This window comes from Salmo salar, chromosome 25, assembly GCF_965601325.2.
Source record: "Salmo salar chromosome 25, fSalSal1, whole genome shotgun sequence".
NCBI classification, from domain to species: Eukaryota; Metazoa; Chordata; class Actinopteri; order Salmoniformes; family Salmonidae; genus Salmo; species Salmo salar.
Window position 1 is genome coordinate 25,502,506 of NC_138315.1, and position 27,975 is coordinate 25,530,480.

A 27,975-nucleotide genomic window follows, 5' to 3' on the forward strand; every position below is an offset into this window, starting at 1 on the left:
CGCATCCTACACAACAACATGCCAGCAGTGGGGTGGAGGTAGACGGCTCTACACCAAGATAGGGTGGAGGAAGGACCTAGACAAGGCACTCACATGTGTGGGCTGAGCTCGTAGAAGTTCCTGTTGCGATACTCCTCCACCTTCTGTGGTGTGTAGATGGGGAGAGACCTATAGGGGTTCATGGAGATCACCACACTGCCGATGTAGGTCTGCAGAGAGAGGGAACAAGACACCAGGGTATGATTATTAGACATTAGATATCACTACGCTGCCTATGTAGGTCTGCAGAGAGAGAGCGCGATAAAGAGTGGAGTGAGAGACATCAGGGTGTGATGGATTAACTAGTGTTCAGAGAATTTCTCTCAGGTAAGGCATACTGCTATGGTGTCTGAAAGTGGTCTTGCTCAGCCCTGCTCTCAGGGAAGCACTGAGGTGAGATGAGTTTCATTTTTGCATCCTCAGCTCTTCCCAGCTGGGAATTCTATCCTGCTGCATTGTTCAGGCATGCGGGAGCTAGAAAGGAGTGGAAAGAGCATCAGCACGGGAGACTTAAAAACAAAGGAAAAAGGTCTGGAATCCCGGGATGCGGCTTCTCCCGTGACACCCATATCAGAGGGGAGTCTGGTAGATAGAGGAATGTAGGGGTGGTGGGCACGAGAAGAGGGGGGTTTGGGTGAGACTACATCTCCAAATGGTGATGGCTGATATTAAAGGCACTGGACTCAAGTCATTGAAACAGATTTTGTCGGAAAGAAATGGGTCAGCTTGATGCAGCCGGGTCATTCTTTTAGCACATTCTCTATGTACAGTACATCTTATTTCTATAAATTATGATTGAGCAAAACATGAACTTATGTACTTTGTCATTGTTGCTTAGAGTATGTTATGAAAATGATACATAATAACTTCACATTTGGCATCTTTCCCTGGCTCCATTTATTACTGCAGAGTGTGAGACTGACGACAGTACGTCATTTCTGAAAGAATCAGTCACACTGTAAACCGTACATTGAGATAGAAGAGGACCGCGCTGCATTTTCAGGTGGTTCTAAACAACTCCTGATCCTCTCCACTCTCTCTGTTAAAATGGAAGTTCTATAACCCGCTCAGAACAGGAGAACCAGACCTTTCCAAGGAATGGACAAGACAAATGGAGTGCTCAGAATAAAAGCAGGGTCACTGCTAAACGACCAAGTGTGTTCAGGGCCATTAAAAGGCAAAGTTAAGGCTGACGCGACAATGGCCCTTTTTAACAGGAAAAGCACGCAAGTACACGCACTCCCATGCTCTCTCTCAGCCTCCCATAATGAGTGCATGTACACTCCCTTCTCCCCCTGAATACCTCAGATAATTGTGGTACAACGGGACTGGAGGGATATACAGTAGAGAACATTATCAGGACTTAAGAGAAGGGAATGCTTAGTGTAAAAAATGATGTTCTCCCTCAGCAAGTGTTAAACTGGCTTTAGCCATAACTGAGTTATAACTGAGTTATAGAATTTAATATATTCTCAATGTATTTGACACTCACATTATGCTTTAATGTTTTATGGCAAAGAAAACAGGGGCTTTCCAACCACAGGGACAGTTGACCCTAACTGAACACCAGTCAATAATAATAGTAACCAGATCACTGTTAGTCCCATTATATAAGTGTGTTGTCGTGATCTCCCATAAAAAAAAAGGGCAACTTCAAAAACGAGTTCTTTCAAGGATGAAAGTTAAGCAGTGCTGAGTAAATTGCAGAGAAAGGGGAAATGTCTTCTTGCAGGACTTGGTAATTACAAGTTCCAAACTGTAAAAGAAAATACTTTGCTTCCTCATTCCAAGCTAAGCATTATAATCCAGACATCACAGTCTAACAACATTCCCATTAGATCTAAGCTAAAACAGCAAGACCTTTTCAAGGGAATATGTAGAGTCAACACAGACGAAATGTCATGCCTAAACTGACATTTAAACGCGTGTTTGACTTGGCTCATCAAAATAAATGGACGACATCAGAAGGGGAGCGGTCGTAGGATCAAAAAAAAAAAGGGTTGGCACTCATAGAAATCAGATATTTCGCGCAGGAATCAAATATTCTCTTCTAAATCTCAGATAAATACAACCATTGAGGTTGATGTTGTGGGCAGGGTGTCATGTACAACCGGTAAGGAACGAAAAGACCCAGTAAGATTCACCTCATGAATGAAAACAACTGACACCATATCAAGTACTAGGGACACTCACCTAACAGGCCTGTGGAGATTAGTAGCTAAATGTTGGCTGCAGCCAGTCATCTTTTTAAACCACTCCTGGTCAGTGGAGGTGGAAGACCCCACCCAAATGTTATTATTACTGTACTACTTTTATCACTATGGGGTAGAGCAGAGATGATAAAGAGCAGAGATGATAAAACCCTGATTGGCTGACAGCATACCACGGGTATGACAAATGTTATTTTTACAGCTCTAATTACTTTGGTAACCACTTTATAGTAGCAATAAGGCACCTCAGGGGTTTATGGTATATGGCCAATATACCACGGCTAAGGGCTGTATCCAGGCACTCTGATGCGTCGTTCATAAGAACAGGCCTTAGCCGTGGTATATTGGCTATATTCCACACCCCCTCGTGCCTTATTGCTTAAACATCCTCCCTAGACCATCGTTCCTTATCTCAGCTATACCACTTCAGTTTCCTCAGTACTGGTTTACAGAGAGCCGTAGCTTACTTTCTGGCTTGTTGTGGAAAGATAAGAAACCAAGAATGAACCACAAACTGTCCATGTCAAGAAGCAAGGGTGGATTAGGTGTTCCTGAGTATTTGTATTACTTGTCTTATAATGCAAGATACCAATTGTCATGGGGTTATAAACATGAAGGAATAGTAGGCCGCTGGGAGTGGCTAGAGGAAAACATTCTAACAGAACATAGCAATTTGATCTCCATATAATCATTATGGTATTAGCTCAAGTTCCACTGGAAAATAGATAATCCACTACTTGAGTTTTCATGTGAAGTGGCAAAGATACGTCATAAAAGGTTATCAATGGAGCATCTCTCCCTTCATGTCCAATATGGAACAACTCCTTGTTTACGGCAGAGAGAAAGACATTGGTTAATATTACCTGCCAACACCAAAACATCAGTCAGGTGGAGCAGGTAGTAAGGGGTGGTGATATCAAACCAATTAAAGAGTTGATAGCAGAGTTTGGCCTGAATTATATACAATTTCTACCCTATTTACAGATCAAAATAATAATACAATTTATTTCTCAAAGGGTATTGATGTGGGATCTAAAAGTGTGATGGACAACAAACAGAGGGGCAGGGCTGCTATAATGGGAAGGGAACGGTTTCCGCCTTCGACAAGCTTGTTGGCCTCTCCTCCCCAAACAACATCCTTACTCAGTTACGTTGGGAACAGGACTTGGGTGCATCTCTGACCGCAGTACAGTGGGATGCAATATCGAAAAACACAACATCGATATCCCAAATGTGTAAGGTATCAAATTAATCAAATTAAAGGTTTTGCATATTACACCTCACAGGTTGAAAAAAATTAATCAAAGCCTTTCAGATCTGGGCTGTTATGGCTGCGGTGGGGTTAGTACAGTAATGCATCTGTTACGGAAATGTCCAGCTGCTAAAACATTTTGGACCGAGGTAGATATGTTGTCTGGAATTTTGAATGCATGTATCCCACATTGTCCTGTGTGCCTGTCAGGAAGTAGGGTGAACAATATCCAACCTAGAACGACGCAACAAATCATTGCATTGGCCTTCCTGCCAGTCAAACGAACAATACTTAGGAATTGGAAAGAGTGTAAACCACAGTGCTTCAGCATGGACATTTGGTTAAGGAAATTAATGGATTTATTGACTATGGAACAAGCAGCATCGGGCCTCCAGGACTATGACAATGGTATCGGGGACATTATAGGAACATATGTAAATCAAAAAGCATAGCCTAGTATATTATATGTATGTGAATGGCGTTGAGCTTTACACCAGTCCAGCCGACGCTTGGCATTGCGCATGGTGATCTTAGGCTTGTCAGACAGGGCCACAGTGTCTCCCGACCCCTCCTGTCTCAGCCTCCAGTATTTATTCTGCAAAGTTTGTGTTGGGGGGCTAGGGTCAGTCTGTTATATCTGGAGTATTTCTCCTGTCTTGTCCTGTGTGAATTCTCTCCCTCTCCTTGGACCATGCCTCAGGACTACCTGATGACTCCTTGCTGTCCCCAGTCCACCTGGTCGTGCTGCTGCTCCAGTTTCAACTGTTCTGCCTGCGGCTATGGAACCCTGACCTGTTCACCGGATGTGCTACCTTGTCCCAGACCTGCTGTTTTCAACTCTCTAGAGACAGCATCAGCGGTAGAGATACTCTGAATGATCGGCTATGAAAAGCCAACTGACCTTTACTCCTGAGGTGCTGACCTGTTGCACCCTCTACAGCCACTGTGATTACTATTATTTGACCATGCTGGTCATCTATGAACATCTTGGCCATGTTCTGTTATAATCTCCACCCGGCACAGCCAGAAGAGGACTGGCCACCCCTCATAGCCAGGTTCCTCTAGGTTTCTTCCTAGGTTCCGGCCTTTCTAGGGAGTTTTTCCCCTAGCCACCGTGCTTCTACCCAGTTATTGCATGCCGTTTGGGGTTTTAGGCTGGGTTTCTGTACAGCACTTTGTGACATCAGCTGATGTAAGAAGGGCTTTATAAATATATTTGATTGATTGTGTGCGGCTGCTCGGCCATGGAAACCCATTTCATGAAGGTCCCGACAAACAATTCTTGTGCTGGTGTTTCCAGAGGAAGTTCGGAACTCGGTAGTGCCTGTTGCAACTGAGGACAGATGATTTTTACGAGTTACACGCTTCAGTACTCGCCGGTCCCGTTCTGTGAGCTTGTGTGGCCTACCACTTCGCGGCTGAGCTGTTGTCGCTCCTAGATGTTTCCACTTCACAATAACAACACTTACAGTTGACCAGGGTAGCTCTAGCAGGGCCGAAATTTGACCAACTGCCTTGTTGTGTTGGAAAGGTGGCCTATGACGGTGCCACGTTGAAAGTCACTGAGCTCTTCAGTAAGGCATTCTACTGCCAATGTTCTAAGGAGATTGCATGGATGTATGCTCAATTTTATACACCTGTCAGCAATTGGTGTGGCTGAAATCCACTAATTTGAAGGGATGCCCACATACTTTTGTGTATGTGTGTATATTACTGTTGAGGAAAAACTCATTTTCCAGTTTTACACAAGATATTGCCAGGAAGTTCCCTCTCAGGATAAAGCCAGAGTAACGTATTTACAAGTTGCACAGTCTTTAAATACTTCATCTACACAAAGAGCTGTTTACCCCTCAAAAGGAAGGTAAGCTTACAGAAGAGATATGTGGTAATTGGCTTTACTTCATTAACAGAATTGTACAAACAAGAACAGGTTCTGACCAATTCTCACAGCCTATGTGTCTAAGATAGGGGCGTGATAAGACCTTTAAAGAACAAACAGAGGAAACTCGATTTCTGCCTGGCTTTTAGTGCCCTAAAGTTAATGAGTCAGTCACAAATCACCCCTCTGTGCGGTATGTAAAGAGGTTACTGGACAGAGTGGAAAATTACCAGTTGAATAGTATGATTCAACTCAAGCATTTATACAGCACTAGACTTCAACAAAACCAGCAGACTGACTTAGACCAACCATATGCTTTAGCCCCCCCCCCCCCCCCCCCCCCCCATGTTACTGACTGTTTCCATTCAGTGCTCAGCTGTTGCACTGCTGGAAATCACATCTTTGTTGAGAGTCAATCAATCAAATTGTTGCAGATCTAGTCTGAATCTTGTCACATTAATCCAGATGAGTAGCTGCAATACATTTTCTTTTGGTAGGCCTATATCTTGGACCTACTTTCTGCAACGCATGGGTCACCACATGCACTGAGCAGTTCTGAGTTTACTGTTCTTGACAGAGAAATTTGAGGGCAGCTTAGATGTCACAAACAACTCATATAAACACAGGAAGCGATATGAACTTAACTAAAATATCACGAAGCTGAGGGAGCCAGCCAATCATAGTTGAGCGTGGTGACATCAATCTCTGGGCTCTGACTTGGCTCTGTCCTAGTCAGCAGCGAGGAGAGAACCAGAGCCATAATCATAGAGGCTGATGTCTGGAGACGCCAACTCACAGATAGGCAGGGGTTCCTGGGAGAAGTCAGGGAGCAGAGCCATGAGACAGAGCCCTCATCCAGCCTCTCTGTTCCAGACCTGGGTTCAAATATTATTCGGAATAATTTCAAATATGTTATATATGCTTTATTGAGCTTGCCTGTCTTAACGGACCAATAGAGTAGTGCCAAAATGGCACACCCTGCCAATCTTGCACTCAAGGCAGGCATGCGCAATCACTCAAAGTATTTGAAATATTTCAAATAGTATTGGAACACAGGTCTGCTCCATTCATCCCCCCCCCCCCCAAGGGAAGCGGCAGCAGCCAGTAGAATCTCCTCATCCCTGGAGATCTGAATGTTCTGCCTCATTTGAGACATCTACATTCTTCAGTGATGTGACTTATTGATTGGTCAACTCAGGGCTTTGTGGTGAGGTTGCTGTATCTGTGCTGCTGTTTTTGAGGCCAGGGCTAAAATGAATAGGCTAAGGACAGGCTCTAGCAGTGAGTTTAGAAACAATGAATGATGTATCTGCAGATTGCTTAAGTGCACACTTTGTGTTTGTCTAAGCTAAGTGTAGACAAACTTTTAGGGAGAGGGAAGCTGAAGGAACAATAACACAGCTGAACCACGACATTGAGACAGCTGGTGCAAAATCCAGTTACACAGTCAAACGCATCTGAATGTTAGCAAACATTCAAGCATAATGTGAGTTTCAAATACATTGAGAATATATTAAATTATATAACTCAGTTATGGCTAAACCCAGTTTAACACTTGCTGAGGGAGAACTTACATAGATCTCATTGTGGTCGAAGCGGTTCCTCAGGTTCTCGATGAAGGAGTCTTCGTTGAGGGGTTCTAGTAGGACCATGTCCCCCACCCCTATCATGTTGTCCAGAAGTGACGTCTTCACCTCCATCTTGGAATCAGCAGTCCCCCCTGTAAAGAAGAATAAATGGAATACATTAGACACAGGCAGTGATTTGAAAACAAGAGAACGGGGGATGAACATGGATATTGCTGGCAAAAGTCAATTGTTGCTATAGATTACATTATCGGTCTGTTAGTCAATGCATCAACTCTAGAAGTCAATGCATCAACTCTAGAACTTCAATCATGAATGGTTTTGGTGAACTCCTATGAAGATCAGGCACTCATCCTTGTGCAGTGATAATCTAATCTGGCTTGATTGGCAGTCCACCATTTTATAGTAGTTCATAGTCCAATTGTAATCCAGCTGTGGTCTGTCTGGAGAGTTCGCGTCAAAGACAGTCAGTGCCACTCCCCCAACCCCCAGCCGAGCCCAACCCCCCACCTCCATATATCCCTGTCCAGACCAGATAGCATGCTCCCTGCATACTCCCTGCTGATCCAATCGCTGTAATCCCCTCACATTAACTTGCCTCATCCAGGTCCATCATGGTATTTGACTTATACAAATGTCTGTCTTAGACTGCACTATATACTGAAATTTATGCCTACAGACTAGACTATTTTCCCAGCTTGATGGCACCAACTCTGTGCTGTACAGAGTGACGCAGGTAAAAACAAAACTAACCCAAAAATGCTGACAGTCACAACATGTTTCAGTGCATTATCACACTATGCCAATATTACAAGACACCTTTGAAGAAAATAACCCAAACCAACCCAGAAGCCCTTGTTTCTGCTGATCTAAAGAGCTGGGTTAGAAGGGGAGAAGTGAACAATAGACGATGAGCACATCGCTTCACCCCAGCCCATCTGTTACAACAGCACACAGAGTGTTCGGTGTATATACAGCAAAGCCCCGTATCAAGGCCTTGAATATGTCCCTAGGCCTCTCTTTATCTCCATCCCTATAGCACTAGGATTAGTGTCCACAGGAGATGGGACAAATGGGCGAAAAACTGCCACCCCCAGCAGTGTCTTTGTCTCCAGCTTTCTGGTTCGGATCTCTCCCCTTCTTTCCAAATATTACCCACGGTTCGCTGTTAAGCAGCTAGGACAGAAAGGTATTGGTTGCAGATCGCTCCCCAGGTTTCGTGTCTCTGAGGTCATTTGAACTGTATGACTCTGGGTCGGGTCTTTATGTTCAGATGTTGAACGGGGGGGGGCTCAGTGCATCCCCCAAAATGGCACCATATTCCATATAGCGTACTACTTTTGACAGAGCCCTACGGTCAAAACTAGTGCACTATTATAGAGCAGTGATTCTCAACTGGTGGTTTACGACTCAAAAGTTTTGAACGGTCGCGGGTGTCTGAGTAAAAAAGTTTGGGCGGGTATTTTTATTTATGACAAAATACAAAATTCTTAACTTTGACGAGTTAAACCAGGTATAAAGTGTGAAGAAATGAAAATGTTTATAAATTTAACCTCTGAACAAGTTTTCAATCACAGAATTTTCAATATAGAGCTAATAGCAGCACTATTTTGGTTGATTTTGTGGGTTTCAGTGAGTTTATAAAAATGTTTCATTAAGAATATGGGTAAAACGTAATTGACAATGAAAGAAGTGGGCATGTTGTTACCTTGTCATACAATTGCTACATTTCCTATCAATATAGCACTATAAATAGTTTTCCAGATTGCATAATTTTTTGCAATGCGAATATTGAGTAGCAACTGAGACAACATGGTTGAATTTGGGTCATGGGGCAAAACCAGTAGAGAACGAAACACTGCTATAGAGAATAGGATACCATTTGGGACGTAGCCTCTCTGAGGAGCAAACCCAGCCCCAACTCTGCCTCAAGCCATGCGAACGTTCATGGTCCACCGGGAGGTCAAGTGCGAGGTCCGTTCTTCCATTACATAATTCCCTGAGGAATCTCTCAAGTCCACTGTGTGCCGAGTCGCAAGGTTTGAACAGGCATCGCGCAAGCAGCCAATCAAACGGCCTCAAACCAAACAGTCGCTGAACAAACACGTCCCGCAGAGTTTGAGATGGCTATGTTTAGAACTGCTTGTTATTGGCTGATCAAGAGCTCCTCTGGAGACCTCAGGCTATAGGGCTTAATGGACTTCTGGTTCCACAGACAGCAGTTTTCATTTGATTTAGGATCAGAAACCCACCGTCTAATTCACTTAAAAGGCAAAACAGCCCAGATCTATATAAGTGAGCATCATATGTATAGTAGACTTCTCCAGGTGCATGTAATGCAAGGACACCAACAAGGATCAGGTGGGTGACAGAAGAGACAAAAATCTGGATGAGCTACTGCCCTGCCAGCCTGGTAGCCTAGTACCCCAGATTCAGACATCCCTGCCAGGCAGCACCATTAGCAGCCAGTGACGCAACACTGAGCAGCCTCCCTCCATACCGGTCATATCGAATCCTATCGAGAGAGACCGGGAGAAAGAGGACACAGACATAGAGAAAGAGGACAGAGAGAGGGAGAACGAGAGAGGCATAGAGAAAGAGGACAGAGGAAGAACGAGAGGGACATAGAGAAAGAAAGGATAGAGAAAGGGAGAACAAGAGAGAGGCATAGAGAAAGAAAGGATAGAGAGAGGAGGAATGAGAGAGAGGCATAGAGAAAGATAAGAGAGGCAGAGAGAGAGCTAGCCAGATAGCCACCTACCTTCCATAGCATTAGTTTTAGGTAATTTTTGCCTGTTAAACTATCTGGTTAGCGACATTATTACGATTCATATATAGTTCACCTGATAGTTAGGAAGTAAAACATTTGCTTTGTCTTCATCTTGTTTCATCTCTATTGCCATGGTGCTGGCTGGAAGAAGGTTCAGTAGATTGGTAAGTCCATATTAAGTCAATAGGGCTAACTGGCCAGCTAGCTAGCCACAAAGAATTGGTAGCTAGCCAGTTACCCACGAAAAATGGCACCTACCCATGAGCCCCCTCTTTCCATTTACTGTAACCATACTCGTCACACACTGAGCACTGACTGACAGACACCGGACGTTGAAAAGTATTTGAAATTTGCTCAGTCCAAATCTGAACCAATTATAGCAGTCTTTCACAACACAGTACAGTAGAGCACAGTGCAAAGAAAAGTAGAGTATGTCAGTATAATACAGTACTTACTGTAGAGTAGAGTTTAGTACAGTACACTAGACTTCGATAACCAAGAGAGACTTTCAAACTCAAGGGGTCATAACATAGCCAACACCACATTCTTTCTGCAGACATCTTTGAATCTTCATTTTGGAAAACGTGGTCACAAACTGAGGGAGATTTTACAGTCATTCGGTTACCAAACTTTACATCTGCACTGTTCGACTAAATGTGTTTTTCATAGCCGCAGGAAGTAGGGGTGCTGAAGTACCCCCTGATAAATCACAATTAATAATGTTTTTTGTAACATTTTCTGTAGAAATTGTTAAAATTAGTCCTTGTGCATAGAGTTGTATCGTTTGTTTAACTTTGCAATCAATGTTTTTTGTCTGGCATACTTTTAAAGTGAAACAAATTGGAGCCTCTGCATCATTCTGTTACCATGGAATTGCCCCATATGCAAAGTCTACTTAAATGTCTATGTTACATGGAGGTCTTGGTCCTGGGATTACGAAGCAAGTCACCTAGAACATATTGGTGCTGGCTCACCTCCAGCGTTTGACATTGCCCTATATTTCCAGACTAAAGTAGAGAATATATAATTTAAGGTTCCTGGACTGGGGCCATGAGTAATTTCCATTTTCATACGGTGGTATGAACTATAAAAGAATCCCCCTCCCCCCCAACAGACAGCCTAAAACACACAAATATCTGGCACTATTAGTATTATTACAATAAATACAGAAAAATACATCTGTAAAAACTTAATTACATAAAGGAATATTAGTGAGAATATAGCCATAACAAACAAAAGAAAGGAGAATGGAATATATTTGAAAAGCCTAAAATTTAAAAATACATTGAGAGCAGAGCCTCAAACATACACACAAAGATCTGGCACCATGTTACCGTGCTAAACAGACAGCTCTCATTGACTAGGCTACATTAAAAACGATGCAGATGTGACCAAAAAAAAAAAACTTCTCAAATTTTGTGCACAAATATGTTAACATCCCTGATAGTGAGCATTTCTCCTTTGCCAAGATAATCAATCCACCTGAAAGTAGGGCTGGGCGGTATACCGTATGTTACTCTATACCGGTATTTATGCATGAACCGGTTTGGGTTTTAACTTTACCTTCTATAACGGTATTTGAATGTTAGGTTTGTTAAATGTGATATGCCGTGTGTAACATCCATTTTTAGAGTTTACTCCGGTACTTGAGTCATCCCTCTCCATGCCGCTTTCCACACAGACCTAGCCCCACCCAGTCACTCAAGGAGCGCATTCGTTGTTGCTTCAACAAGAGACACTTTCGTTCAGTGTGCATGGTCAATGCAGCACATGCAACAATGTTGTTTCTACTTTGATCTTAACATAAATCCACAAGCGTTCTATAATTACAATATTAGTTTGTTTCTCTTACATCTGCAAACAGCTAGTTTGTATTTTCTTAGCAAGTTAAGCTAAATTGTGTTAGCCACTAATGCTAATCCCTAGCTGAGTCAGAGCAAACGTAACTAGCTAATACAGCCTAATACCAGTACTGGTGGAGGCTTAAATAAGCAAGTTGTTTGTGCAACAGTATCTTCTAAATCAAAGAGGAAAGGTGAAGCATGAATATGTTGGTTATATGAATAAATATTTAATGTAGCCAAAGATTATAGGGTCCCCTAAGAAACACTAAACATCACTTTGGTTCCTACCCTGTCACAATAACTCGTCCATGTCAAACAACAATGTATTCAAACTGCCCACTATTATTTATATTCTAACTATAGAATTATAATAAACATTCTATCTCCATGACTCCAAAAGTTCACCCAAGTGTTCTGATCTAAAATCGCAACATTTGGTTAAAAATAAGGCCTAGTATTTTTGCTCATATCATGGCAGTGTGGAAATGATCTCAAATGAGCGCAGGAAAAGCAGAAATTGATTGAAATGCAGGAAATGATCTTAGGTTGAAGTTGAATTGAACAGTATAAAACAATCCGAATTGCCATCCTAGGGTCACGCATTACTCAATCAAAAACATAAAATACAGTCAAATACCGCCAACAAAATATTAGAGGTCGACCGATTAATCCGAATGGCCGATTTCAAGTTTTCATAACAAATCGGAATTGGACACCGATTTTTTTTTTCTTTACACCTTTATTTAACTAGGCAAGTCAGTTAAGTACACATTCTTATTTTCAATGACGGCCTAGGAATGGTGGGTTAACTACCTTGTTCAGGGGCAGAACGACTGATTTGTACCTTGTCAGCTCAGGGATTCAATCTTGCAACGTTATGGTTAACTAGTCCAATGCTCTAACCACCTGCTTTACATTGCACTCCATGAGGAGCCTGCCTGTTACACGAATGCAGTAAGAAGCCAAGGTAAGTTGCTAGCTAGCATTAAACTTATCTTATAAAAAAAACAATCAGTCACAATCACTAGTTAACTACACATGGTTAATGATATTACTAGTTTATCTAGCCTGTCCTGCGTTGCATATAATCGATGCGGTGCGCATTCGCGAAACAGGACTGTCATTGCTCCAACGTGTACCTAACCATAAACATCAGTCTTTCTTAAAATCAATACACAAGTATATATTTTTAAACCTGCATATTTAGCTAAAAGAAATCCAGGTTAGCAGGCAATATTAACCAGGTGAAATTGTGTCACTTCTCTTGCGTTCATTGCACGCAGTCAGGGTATATGCAACAGTTTGGGCCGCCTAGCTCGTTGCGAACTAATTTGCCAGAATTTTACGTAATTATGGCATAACATTGAAGGTTGTGCAATGTAACAGGAATATTTAGACTTAGGGATGCCACCCATTAGATAAAATACGGAACGGTTCCGTATTTCACTGAAAGAAAAATGTTACATGACCTCATGTAACCACGACAGCCCAGGACCTCCACATCTGGCTTTTTCACCTGCGGGATCGTCTGAGACCAGCCACCCGGACAGCTTATGAAACTGAGGACTATTTGTCTGTAATAAAGCCCTTTTGTGGGCCTGGTTCTCCAGTGGGTGGGCCAATGCCCTCCCAGGCACACCTATGGCTGCGCCCCTGCCCAGTCATGTGAAATCCATATATTAGGGCCTAATGAATTAATTTCAATTGACTGATTTCCTTATATGAACTGTAACTCAGTAAAATCATTGGAATTGTTGCATTTATATAGTTTTTTTCAGTATGCAAAGTATTAGTCAAAAGTTGACACACTTACTCATTCCAGGGTTTCTTTATTTTCTACTATGCGGAAAAATAGTGAAGACATCAAACTATGAAATAACACATATGGAATTATGCAGTAATCAAAGAAGTGTAAAACAAATAAACATAAAATAAACAAAAATATATTTTATATTTGAGATTCTTCAAAGTAACCACCCATTGCCTTGATGACAGCTTTGCACACTCTTGGCACTCTCTCAACCAGCTTCATGAGGAATGCTTTTCCAAAAGTCTTGAAGTACTATGCTCAGGATTTGTTGGCTGCTTTTCCTTTACTCTGCGGTCCAACTCATACCAAACCATCTCAAATTGGGTTGAGATCGGGTGATGGTGGAGGTCAGGTCATATGATGCAGCACTCTATTGTTCTCCCTGGTCAAACAGCCCTTACACAACCTGGAGGTGTGTTTTGGGTCATTGTCCTGTTGAAAAACAAAATTATATACCATCTGGTTTGCGCTTAGTGGGACTATCGCTGCAGAAAGCTATGGTTGCCATACCTTGAATTCTAAATAAATCACAGTGTCACCAGCAAAGCACCCCCACGCTTCACGGTGGGAACCACACATGTGGAGATCATCCGTTCACCTACTATGCGTCTCACAAATACACAGTGGTTGGAACCAAAAATCTCAAATTTGGACTCAGACCAAAAGGACAGATTTCCACTGGTCTAAAGTCCATTGCTCATGTTTCTTGACCCAAGCAAGTCTCTTCTTATTATTGGTGTCCTTTAGTAGTGGTTTCTTTGCAGCAATACAACCATGAAGGCCTGATTCACACAGTCTCCTCTGAACAGTTGATGTTGAGATGGGTCTGTTACTTGAAACTCAGTGAAGCATTTGTTTGGGCTGCAATTAGCTGGTAACTGTAATGAACTCATCCCCTCAGCAGCAGAGCTAACTCTGGGTCTTCCAATCCTGTGGCAGTCCTCATGAGAGCCAGTTTCATCATAGCGCTTGATTTTTTTTGCAACTGCACTTGAAGACACTTTCAAAGTTCTTGAAATTTTCCTGATTGATTAACCTTCATGTCTTAAAGTAATGATCAACTGTAGTTTCTCTTTGCTTATTTGAGCTGTTCTTGCCATAATATGGACTCGGTCTTTTACCAAATAGGGCTTTCTTCTGTATACCAACCTTACCTTGTCACAACACAATTGATTGGCTCAAAAAAGGAAATAAATTCCACAAATGTACTTTTAACAAGGCACACCTGTTAATTGAAATGCATTCCAGGGGACTACCTCATGAAGCTGGTTGAGAGAATGCCAAGTGTGCACAAAGCTGTCATCAAGGCAAAGGGTGGATACTTTGAAGAATCTCAAATATAAAATATTTAGTTAACACTTTTTTGCTTACTACATGATTCCATGTGTGTTATTTCATAGTTGATGTCTTCACTATTATTCTACAATGTAGAAAATAGTAAAAATAAACCCTGGAATGAGTAGGTGTCCAAACCTTTGACTGGTACTCTGTGTGTGTGTGTGTGTGTGTGTGTGTATGCGTGTGTGTGTGTATCCTGAGTGGCGCAGTGCTAGAGGCGTCACCACAGACCCTGGTTCGACAACCGGCCTTGATCGGGAATATCATAGGGCGGCACACAATTGGTCCAGCGTCGTCCGGGTTAGGGGAGGGTTTGGCCGGGGTAGGCCGTAAGATTTTGTTCTCATCTGACTTGCCTAGTTAAATAAAGGTTAAATTAAAAAAAAGTGACAAGAGGTAAACGGTGTACAAAACATTAGTAACGCCTGTCCTTTCCATGACAGACTGACCAAGTTAATCCAGGTAAAAGATATGATCCCTTTTGATGTCACTTGTTAAATCCACTTCGAATCAGTGTCGATGAAAGGGAGGACAGGTTAAAGAAGGCTTTTTAAGCCTCGAGACAGACATGGATTGCGTATGTGTGCCATTCAGAGGGTGAATGGGCAAGAAAGGTAGTAGGTGCCAGACACACAGTTTGATTCCCAGAAGCAGCAATATGTAAAATGCATGCACGTGTGACTAAATCGCTTTGGATAAAAGCACCTGCTTAATGTTATATCATGGCCATATTCCCACTAATATTACTTTATGTAATTAAAATTTTACATGTGTATTCTTCTGACTTTATTATAATAATAGTTAATAGTTGAGCATTTACCATGCTCAACGCAAATATGAAGCTTGTTGGTACGCAAATCATTTGACAGCTGCAGTTTGAGATTATTTATTCCCTTTTATTTATGAAAAGAAGTGGATATCGGTCTTTATTACCTACGATCTATGTCTGATATTTTACCTTAAATTAATTTCTATATTATGGTGTTTCTGTTCCAAGAAAGGCTACTGTAAAATGTACTTTAGTTTATGTATTGCCTACCTAAAACATGGGCCCCAAAAAAGATAATTTTATTTTTTTTGCACTGAAACATGCAAAAACAAATCCCTGCTAGGGGGAAATGCAAGTTAACTAATTAAACAACAAAGAATATGATCTACATGATCAGTCTCTGTGTGTAAAATAAAAAGTGGTTAATGTGAACCCAACTCACAGCAAAAATGTTTTAAAGAAAGCAATCCAATGTTATTTGTTGCCTAGACTTTACTGCAAATGACACTCAAGTCTTGAGAAAAAAAAACAATACAGTATTACTGCAGTTAGCCATGACAGCCTTTATAATAGAACGCTTGTGACCACACACATAAATATTGCACTTGGGAAAAAAACATCTTAAAGTAGAAATATAGAATGAAACAAACAGGCATTCTATGTTTGCTCTATTATAGTGGCCCCTACAGACATCATCAAGTGCACAAGGCTACATGTGTGCAAAATTAACGTTCACTGAGTATTTTTTATAAATAGTATAATCCCCCCTCACCCACACACACACACACACGTGTTACTATCAAGTTCAACACAACAAAAACTTTCTGCCTGTGGACATCTGTTCTACAATGTGCCAGCAAAAGTGAGAAAGAGGAAAAGTGTGTGGTGTTCCTTTCACCTCTATAGTGGCATCCAGCTTAAGCCAGGCCCAGCTCCAGCTACACTTGATCCCTGAATCCACTTGTTTAACAAGCAACACCTCATTTTCACCTAATTCTCTCATTCTGAAAATTAACCACATACTGTAGAGATAACTAATGTTTTAACAGATAGTGGTTAGTTCATTAGCTAGTTAACATTTCGCACAGATTGCCAGGGTTCAGTAAGCAACTAACGCATTACGGCAAGGAGTCGTATACCAGTTAATACTATAGCGAATCGTTAGCGCATCTGATGTTGTCTGGTTTTGTTAGCAAGCACATTTTTCACACCATAAGCTCAGATATTTGATCAGATAAAATGGCTAATGTTGCTCAACATTTCTCTGGCTAACTAACGGAGAATTCAATCCAGCTAGCAAGATACTTAATGCTAATATTTGTTCCACCACACTTTCTCCCTCACCTCAAACTTTCCAAATACAAGGAGTTTTTCATATACAACTCATGAAGTACACTTTGACACCTTATCACCCCGGTCGCCACACCCCCGTCTCCGTGGTCAGGCTTCTCACCGAACGTTACCTCTTTATCTTCCGTGGACGCGCTGCTGTAACTGGCAAGCTGACTTTACAGAGAGCGAGCTGATACTATTACTAGTAAATTGGTTCTCTTCTTTCTTCAGTTACGTGCTGCGCTGCATTCTGTTATGTTAACGATTGGCTGAGCCTTGGATACTGCCAGGATTGCTCCAAACGCGCATCACTCGTTCGTTTACAACCAGTAGTGATACATTATTCCATTTCTGTTAGTCACTTGTCTGTGCAACTTGTTCAGTTTATGTCTCAGTTGATGAATCTTGTTAAGTTCATACAAATATTTACACATGTTAAGTTTTCTGAAAATAAACGCAGTTGACAGTGAGAGGACGTTTCTTTTTTTGCTGAGTTTACAATAAAAAACATTTAGAATCAAAGGCAGGTAAAATAGCAATAGTGGGCTAGGTGCTAAATGCATTTTAGATTGCGACAAGGACTATGAAAAGACAGTCTATAGAAGTGGGTTTTTAAGGCCCGTTTTAGAAGTGTTGGAGCAGAACTCAGATGGTCAGGGAGGGCATTCTATAGGCAAGGGTGCAGAAGGCTCTGTCCGCCATAGTTCTGAGACAGTCAGAGAGATAATGCAAGCCCAACTTTCTCCTAAAGGTAACCTCACCCTGGTCAGTCCTGCAACTTTGAATACAATAAAGCTCCTCATTCAGAAAATAACAAACAAATAGGCCAATATTTCTTCTTTGGACACTGTTAACAAACCTCCAAACGAGCTTCAATGCCATACAACACTCCTTCCGCGGCCTCCAACTGCTCTTAAAATGTTAGTAAAACGAAATGCATGCTCTTCAACCGATCGCTGCCCGCACCCGCCCGCCCAACTAGCATCACTACTCTGGATGGTTCTGACCTAGAATATATGTGGAGAACCATAAATACCTAGGTGTCTGGCTAGACTGTAAACTCTCCTTCCAGACTCACATTAAGCATCTCCAATCCAAAGCTAAATCGAGAATCGGCTTCCTATTTCGCAACAAAGCCTCCTTCACTCATGCTGCCAAACATACCCTCGTAAAACTGACTATCCTACCGATCCATGACTTCGGAGATGTCATTTACAAAATAGCCTCCAACACTCTACTCAGCAAATTGGATGCAGTCTATCACAGTGCCATCCGTTTTGCCACCAAAGCCCCCTATACTACCCACCACTGTGACCTGTATGCTCTCGTTGGCTGGTCCTCACTACATATTCGTCGCCAAACCCACTGGCTCCAGGTCATCTATAAGTCTTTGCTAGGTAAAGCTCCGCCTTATCTCAGCTCACTGGTCACCATAGCAACACCGACCCGTAGCACGCGCTCCAACAGGTATATTTCACTGGTCATCCCCAGAGCCAACACCTCCTTTGGCCGCCTTTCCTTCCAGTTCTCTGCTGCCAATGACTGTAACGAATTGCAAAAATCACTGAAGTTGGAGACTTATATCTCCCTCACTAACTTTAAGCGCCAGCTGTCAGAAAGCTTACCGATCGCTGCAGCTGTACACAGCCCATCTGTAAATAGCCCATCCAACTAACTACTTACCTCATCCTCATATTTGTTTTTCTGCTCTTTTGCAAACCAGTATTTCTACTTGCACATCCTCATATGCACATATATCACTCCAGTGGAAATTGCTAAATTATTATTACTTCACCGCTATTGGCCAATTTATTTCCTTACCTCCTTACTTTATTTGAACACACTGTATACAGATTTTTCTATTGTGTTATTGACTGTACGTTTGTTTATCCCATGTGTAACTCTGTTGTTGTCTTTGTCGCATTGCTTTGCTTTATCTTGGCCAGGTCGCAGTTGTAAATGAGAGCTTGTTCTCAACTGGCCTACCTGGTTAAATAACGGTGAAATAAAAAATAAATAAAATAAATATTTTAGGCACCAGCTCAATTACACCATTTAAAAATGTATGCCAATTCATTTAAATCCTTATGGGCAAATTAGACAGACAGATATCATTCTGATATAAGCTATAGTAGAGCAGAGGTTCTTAGAATTCTTATAAAATGTAAAGGTCAGGCAACAAGTCTGGGTTAAAAGACAAATCATAGATAAAAAGTTGAATAATGAGTAGAGTGCGCTCAATTCTGCCGAGTCAGGAGGAATAAGGATTAGGACCTACTTGGAGGAAAGTTTTATGGCCAGACAGCTGAAAGAAATTAGCTGAACACAATTCTCTTCTGACAAATTCATGACCAATGACTTACAGCGCATTCGGAAAGCATTCAGACCCATTGACTGTTTCCACATTTTGTTAGTTACAGCCTTACTCTAAAATGGATTAAATAGAGAAAATTCCTCATCAATCTACACACAATACCACATAATGACAAAGTGAACAGGTTTAGAAATGTTTGCACATTTATAAAAAAAAACAGAAATACCTTATTTAAATAAGTATTCAGACCCTGTTTCCATTTATCATCCTTGAGATGTTTCTACAACTTGATTGAGTCCACCTGTGGTAAATTCAGATGATTGGACATGATTTGGAAAGACATACCTGTCCATTTAAAAAATAAATGTAACCTTTATTTAACTTGTTATGGATAGGGGGCAGTATTTTCACGGCCGGATAAAAAAAAGTACCCGATTTAATCTGGTTATTACTCCTGCCCAGAAACTAGAATATGCATATAATTAGTAGCTTTGGATAGAAAACACTCCAAAGTTTCTAAAACTGTTTGAATGGTGTCTGTGAGTATAACAGAACTCAAATGGCAGGCCAAAACCTGAGAAGATTCTGTACAGGAAGTACCCTGTCTGACCATTTCTTGGCCTTCTTTGTCATCTCTATCCAAAACAGAGGATCTCTGCTGTAACGTGACACTTTAAGGCCCCTTAGGCTCTCAGAAGGCGCCAGAACGTTGAATGATGACACTGCAGTCTCTGGCTGAAAAACAGTAGCGCAATTGGATAGTGGTCGATCTGAGAACAATTAGACGGGTGCGCGCGTGCACGTGAAGAGGCCATTTTACAATTTCAGTCTTTGAACGAAAACAACGACTCCCGGTCGGAATATTATCGCTATTTTACGAGAAAAATAGCATAAAAATAGATTTTAAACAACGGTAATGGAATATTTTGAATTTTTTTGTCACGAAACGCGCCGGCGCGTCACCCTTCGGATAGTGTCTTGAACGCACGAACAAAACGCCGCTATTTGGATATAACTATGGATTATTTGGAACCAAACCAACATTTGTTGTTGAAGTAGAAGTCCTGGGAGTGCATTCTGACAAAGAACAGCAAAGGTAATCCAATTTTTCTTATAGTAAATCTGAGTTTGGTGAGTACCAAACTTGGTGGCTGTCAAAATAGCTAGCCTGTGATGGCCGGGCTATCTACTCAGAATATTGCAAAATGTGCTTTCACCGAAAAGCTATTTTAAAATCGGACACTGCGATTGCATAAAGGAGTTCTGTATCTATAATTCTTAAAATAGTTATGTTTTTTGTGAACGTTTATCGTGAGTAATTTAGTAAATTCACCGGAAGTGTTCGGTGGGAATGCTAGTTCTGAACGTCACATGCTAATGTAAAAAGCTGTTTTTTGATTTAAATATGAACTTGATTGAACAAAACATGCATGTATTGTATAACATAATGTCCTAGGAGTGTCATCTGATGAAGATCAAAGGTTAGTGCTGCATTTAGCTGTGGTTTTGGTTTTTGTGACATTATATGCTAGCTTGAAAAATGGGTGTCTGATTATTTCTGGCTGGGTACTCTCCTGACATAATCTAATGTTTTGCTTTCATGGTAAAGCCTTTTTGAAATCGGACAGTGTGGTTAGATAAAGGAGAGTCTTATCTTTAAAATGGTGTAAAATAGTCATATGTTTGAAAAATTGAAGTAGAAGAAGAAGAAATTTCAACGTGTTTGTAATTCGCGCCACGCCCTATCATTGGATATTGGAGCGGTGTTCCGCTAGCGGAACGTCTAGATGTAAGAGGTTATTAACTAGGCAAGTCTAGATAAGGTCCCACAGTTGACCGTGCATGTCTGCAGCATTCAAAGTCCCAAAGAACACAGTCAACTAGGAGTCGTATACCAGAACATGAGGCTAACATACCTGCCCCTAACTTACCTGCCCTGATGCACACCCTGATACCCCTTCCTCATCGTCTGCAACATGAATGAGAAGTCGAATACTTGCTGGAAGGAAAAAGGTTGGAAGAGGTCTCTCAAAAGCATACAGAGATCTTAGTATGACAAATGTCAAACTTGATAATGCTTTATGGAAAGCTGAGAAATACCTTTTTTTTGTATGATCGACTGATGAAGAAAATGAAGAGACAAGATTCCCCAAAGACAAAACGGCAAATGAAGGGAACTCCGAAGAACTTGAGAAGGATTTTATTGTTTCAAAATGCCATCATTGTAGAGTTAAAACAAAAGTATTAAAAAAAATATGCAGTGCCAAGGAGAAACAAATGGCTTCAAAAATGCTCAGAGGCAACATCCTGAGAAAGTATGGCCTGGTCAAAGTCACAAACAGAATTTGGATTTTCAGCAAAAGCAATGAGGGCAAATGAAAACAGGACAACAAGTCTTCAATACTCCAGGAAAAATCAGTAACAGAATTAGCACTGCCACAGAAGAGAAAAATCACTAGATTCTATGAACGTGATGACAACAGCAGAGCAACTACATGGAAAAAGGACACACTAACGAGGAACAAGAAGAAAAAGCAGAAGCGCTTCTTGAATGGCACAATTCAGAACCTTTTATCAGAAGATTAAGAGGGAATATTCAGAAATTCAAATTTCCTACTGTGAATTCTGCAAAAGACGTCCTTTTTGGGTTGTCAAGCCAACAGTCCAGGATAGAGACAAAAGGTCTCTGCAAAACCCACGCCAGCCTCCAGTTCATGGCGGACAAACTACAGCATCACAAAGTAATCAGCTGCAGCAACACTGCGAGAATTTGAGTCTTTTTGCTGTGAGAACCTGAAGAAAGAGTGCATGTATAGAGAGTGCTCCCTTCGCCAAGCAAAATAGCTTAAAACATCTGACTTTGATGCTGGTGAGCAGACATGGTGGTTTGAGTGGAAAAACAAAGCTGAAGAGAGAGAGAATAAAAACAGAGGGACACATTACATTTGACAGTAAAAGAAAAGGTATGTGGCACACTGCAGATTGTATTAGAGGACTTCTCCAAAGGATTGAAAGAGAAGTTGGGGAAACACGTGTACAACATTCGACACCAATTCTCCAAACAGAGAATTACGAGAATGTGGGGAAAGAGATCATTGTGCATATTGACTTTGCAGAGAACTACCTGTGTAAATACACCAGTGAAATCCAGGCAGTTCACTTTGGTGATTCTCACAAGCAGGTGACCCTCCATACCTGTGTTGGATATACTACAAAATGATACAGTTTCACTTTGCTCACTGAGCTCTTCTATGCGGCACGATCCCTCTGCTATCTGGGCCCATCTCTCAAAACACTGGCCTACTTCCTTGAGCTCTGCCCATAGGCTACTGCTGTACACTTTGTGAGCGATGGGCCTACAACCCAGTATAGGTCTGAAATGGTTAACAATGGTTGTTGTTCAAAATGTTTGCAATAAAATATTGTTTTGATACTTTTTTTTAACAAAGATGTCATTTCCACCACACCTTGTCATTTCCATCACAACCCATATTTTGAGGTAAATGAGTATATTATGTATATATATGGATAATCATATGGTTATCATAATCTGACAAAGGTTGGGTGGAAATATCTTATTTTTCATGATAAATGTTTTCAGCTGTCACTGAGGCAAGTTTATACATTCAGGCGTCGTGTTGAATTATTAATATTAAGAAAACCTTAAATCACGTTAAATAATATTCAATACAAGTGCATGTACAAATGTATAAGAAATCCGTTATAAATCAATTGTATAATATTTCATTTTCAACTAAAATGGATGTTTAATGATGTGATGGAAATGAAATTTGTTGCATAATCACCCAGCTAGCATTAAACATATCTTATAAAAAACAATCAATCTTCACATAATCGCCAGTTAACTACACATGGTTCATGATATTACTTGGTTAACTAGCTTGTCCTGCGTTGCATATAATCAACGTGGTGCCTGTTAATTTATCATTGAATCACAGCCTAATTCAACTTCGCCAAACGGGTGATGATTTAACAAAAGCGCATTCGCGAAAAAAGCAAATTTGTTGCACAAATGTACCTAACCATAAACATCAAAGCCTTTCTTAAAATCAATACACAGAAGTATATATTTTTTTAACCTGCATATTTAGTTAAAATAAATGCATGTTAGCAGGCAATATTAACTATGGAAATTGTGTCATTTCTCTTGCAACATTGTATCTTGCGTTCAGTGCAAGCAGAGTCAGGGTATATGCAACAGTTTGGGCCACCTGGCACGTTGCGAACTGTGTTTCTTCCTAACAAAGACCGTAATTAATTTGCCTGAATTTTACATAATTATGACATAACATTGAAGATTGTGCAATGTAACAGCAATATTTAGACTTAGGGTTGCCACCCGTTTGACAAGATACGGAATGGTTCCGTATTTCACTGAAAGAATAAACGTTTTGTTTTCTAAATTATAGTTTACGGTTTTGACCATATTAATGACCAAAAGATCGTATTTCTCTGTTTATTTTATTATAATTAAGTCTATGATTTGATAGAGCAGTCTGACTGAACGGTGGTAGGCGGCAGCAGGCTCGTAAGCATTCATTCAAACAGCACTTTCGTGCGTTTGCCAGCCGCTCTACGCTGTGCTTCAAGCATTGAGCTGTTTATGACTTCAAAACTATCAACTCCCGAGATTAGGCTGGTGTAACCGATGTGAAATGGCTAGCTAGTTAGCGGGGTGAGCGCTAATAGTGTTTCAGTCGGTGACATCACTCGCTCTGAGACCTTGAAGTAGTTGTTCCCCTTGCTCTGCAAGGGCTGCGGCTTTTGTGGAGCGATGGGTAACGATGGTTCGAGGGTGGCTGTTGTCGATGTGTTCCTGGTTCGAGCCCAGGTAGGGGTGAGGAGAGGGACGGAAGCTATACTGTTACAATGGCAATACTAAAGTGCCTATAAGAACATCCAATAGTCAAAGGTATATGAAATACAAATGGTATAGAGAGAAATAGTCATAATGCCTATAATAACTACAACCTAAAACTTCTTACCTGGGAATATTGAAGACTCATGTTACAAGGAACCACCAGCTTTCATATGTTCTCATGTTCTGAGCAAGGAACTTAAACGTTAGCTTTTTTACATGGCACATATTGCACTTTTACTTTCTTCTCCAACACTTTGTTTTTGCATTATTTAAACCAAATTGAACATGTTTCATTATTTATTTGAGACTAAGTAGATTTTATTTACAGTTGAAGTCGGAGGTTTACATACACCTTAGCCAAATACATTTAAACTCAGTTTCACAATTCCTGACATTTAATCCTAGTAAGAATTCCCTGTCTTAGGTCAGTTAGGATCACCACTTTATTTTAAGAATGTGAAATGTCAGAATAATAGTAGAGAGAATTATTTATTTCAGCTTCAATTTCTATCATCATAATCCCAGTGGGTCAGAAGTTTACATACACTCAATTAGTATTTTGTAGCATTGCCTTTCAATTGTTTAACTTGGGTCAAACACTTCAGGTAGCCTTCCACAAGCTTCACACAATAAGTTGTCCATCCATCCTGACAGAGCTGGTGTAACTGAGTCAGGGTTGTAGGCCTCCTTGCTCGCACATGCTTTTTCAGTTCTGCCCACACATTTTCTATGGGATTGAGGTCAGGGCTTTGTGATGGCCACGCCAATACCTTGACTTTGTTGTCCTTAGGCCATTTTGCCACAACTTTGGAAGTATGCTTGGGGTCATTGTCCATTTGGAAGACCCATTTGCGACCAAGCTTTAACTTCCTGACTGATGTCTTGAGATGTTGCTTCAATATATCCACACAATTTTACTCCCCTCATGTTGCCATCTACTTTGTGAAGTGCACCAGTCCCTCCTGCAGCAAAACACCCCCACAACATGATGCTGCCACCCCTGTGCTTCACAGTTGTAATGGTGTTCTTCGGCTTGCAAGCCTCCCCCTTTTTCCTCCAAACATAATGATGGTCATTATGGCCAAACTGTTCTATTTTTGTTTCATAAGACCAGAGGACATTTCTCCAAAAAGTACGATATTTGTCCCCATGTGCAGTTGCAAACTGTAGTCTGGCTTTTTTATGGTGGTTTTGGAGCAGTGGCTTCTTCCTTGTTGAGCGATATAGGACTTGTTTTACAGTGGCTATAGATACTTTTGTACCCGTTTCCTCCATCTTCACAAGGTCCTTTTGCTGTTGTTCTGGGATTGATTTGCACTTTTCGCACAAAAGTACGCTCATCTCGGAGACAGAATGCATCTCCTTCCTGAGCGGTATGAGGGCTGCGTGGTCCCATGGTGTTTATACTTGTATACTGTTGTTTGTACAGATAAACGTGGTACCTTCAGGCATTTGGAAATTTCTCGCAATGATGAACCAGACTTGTGGAGGTCTACAATTTATTTTCTGAGGTATTGGATGATTTATTTTGATTTTCCCATGATGTCAAGCAAAGAGGCACTGAGTTTGAAACTAGGCCTTGAAATACATACACAGGTACACCTCCAATTGACTCAAATGATGTCAATTAGCCCATCTCAAGCTTCTAAAGCCATAACATAATTCTGTACATCTTCCAAGCTCTTTAAAGGCACAGTGAACTTAGTGTATGTAAACCTCTGACCCACTGGAATTGTGATACAGTGAATTAATTATAAGTGAAAGAATCTCTAAACAATTGTTGGAAAAATTACTTGTGACACGCACAAAGTATATGTCCTAACAGACAAGAAATTTGTGGAGTGGTTGAAAAGCGAGTTTTAATGACTCCAACCTAAGTGTATGTAAACTTCCGACTTCAACTGTATGTATTATATTAAGTTAAAATAAAATAAAAGGGTTCATTGTTCATTCAGTGTTGTTGTAATTGTCATTATTATAAATATATATAAAAATCTTCTAATTTAATCACTATCGGCTTTTTTTGGTCCTCCAATAATCGGTATCGGTGTTGAAAAATCATAATCGGTCAACCTCTAACATCTGCTCTCACTACAGCTCCTTAATTTTAGATTTATGATCATCTAACATTTGAGGAATTTACCCTGGACACCATTACATTATGTTAGTCTATATATGTGTATGGTAGAGAGTGGGGAATGGTCCCCTCAGCCCATAGGTCCCATAAGTCCTTCCATCCACCCAGAAAGCAGTTCCTCTTTTCTGTATGACTGTGGCTTCTGTGGTTTCATCATATATACCACAGCCTTCGTGAGCCAAGTCACCAGATCAACTTTATTAGTAGGACAGATCAAACAAACAAAGACAGATGAACCGTTCTGATGCAAAGTTTGGATGACTATTTGTGCCATCTTTCTGTTACCAAACTTCTACATCTGTACTGTTCAAGTAAATGTGTTTTTGTAAAATTGTCTGTTTTCTGTAGTTGTATTGTTTGCTTAACTTTGCAATCATTGTTTTTTGTTTGACATACAAAAAACACGGTGTTTCCTTGGAATTTCCCATATGCTAATAGTGGATGTTGTGGTCCTGCCTCGGCGATTGGGGAGTTCCTGTCTTAATAGCTATTCATTTACCCATTGGGATAAAAAATTATTGATTTGGAAACACAGCTAGGTGAAATGATTTTGATAAGGAAATTTGTATTTGTGTTTGCATAGTTTATGCTGTTGTTTTCAACCCTCATCTGAATTTACTAAATTACTCACGATAAACGTTCACAAAAAACATAAATTATTTTAAGAATTATAGATACAGAACTCATTTATGCAATCGCGGTGTCCGATTTTAAAATAGCTTTTCGGTGAAAGCACATTTTGCAATATTCTGAGTAGATAGCCCGGCCATCATGGCTAGCTATTTTGACACCCACCAAGTTTGGCACTCACCAAACTCAGATTTACTATAAGAAAAATTGGATTACCTTTCCTGTTCTTCGTCAGAATGCACTCCCAGGACTTCTACTTCAATAACAAATGTTGGTTTGGTTCCAAATAATCCATAGTTATATCCAAATAGCGGCGTTTTGTTCGTGCGTTCAAGACACTATCCGAAGGGTAAAGAAGGGTGACGCGCCCGGCGCATTTCATGACAAAAAAATTCAAAATATTCCATTACCGTACTTCGAAGCATGTCAAACGCTGTTTAAAATAAATTTGTATGCAATTTCTCGTAAAAAAGCGATAATATTCCGACCGGGAAACCCTGTTTTCGTTCAAAGACGAAAAAATAAAAACATGGTGTCGGCTCGTGCACGCGCCCCAGTCTCATTGTTCTCAGATCGACCACTTACCAAATGCACTACTGTTTTTCAGCCATGGCCTGCAAAGTCACCATTCGATGTTCTGGCGCCTTCTGAAAGCCTATGGGAGCGTTAGAAAATGTCACGTTATGCCAGAGATCCCCTGTTTTGGATAGAGATGATCAAGAAGGCCAAGAAATAGTCAGAGAGAGCGCTTCCTGTTTGGAATCTTCTCAGGTTTTGGCCTGCCAAATGAGTTCTGTTATACTCACAGACACCATTCAAACAGTTTTAGAAACTTTAGGGTTTTTTCTATCCAAATCAAACAATTATATGCATATTCTAGGTACTGGGCAGGAGTAGTAACCAGATTAAATCAGGTACGTTTTTTATCCGGCCGTGCAAATACTGCCCCCTATCCCCAACAGGTTAACACTGATGTGCAAAACCGATGCCAAAGCTTCCGTGCATACCTATATAACGTAGGTAAATGACGTAATGGCGCCACGCAAAATTTTGCGCTACACGTGCAACACAGCATTCCTAACCTAGCCCACAATGTCTGCTGTGTGGATCTAGCAGTCATTTGAAAGAGTAAGAACATTTCAACTATTTAACTGTACTAGAATGCTTTAAAAGGCCGCTAAAA

General features: G+C 40.8%; 1 protein-coding gene across 5 annotated transcripts in view; it reads right to left on the reverse strand.

Annotated features, from left to right (window-relative positions):
- Positions 1-27,975, reverse strand: part of LOC106586439 (unconventional myosin-Ib) — a 142,835-nt gene that overhangs the window by 110,820 nt on the left and 4,040 nt on the right. For all 5 annotated transcript variants that reach the window (XM_082969041.1, XM_045707708.2, XM_082969042.1 and 2 more), the window contains exons 2-3: positions 6,955-7,100; positions 94-209 (exon numbers count right to left, since the gene is read on the reverse strand). In XM_082969041.1, the coding sequence (XP_082825167.1) occupies positions 94-209; positions 6,955-7,080 (242 nt within the window). In that variant the 5' untranslated portion in view covers positions 7,081-7,100. The remainder of the gene's footprint in view (positions 1-93; positions 210-6,954; positions 7,101-27,975) is intronic.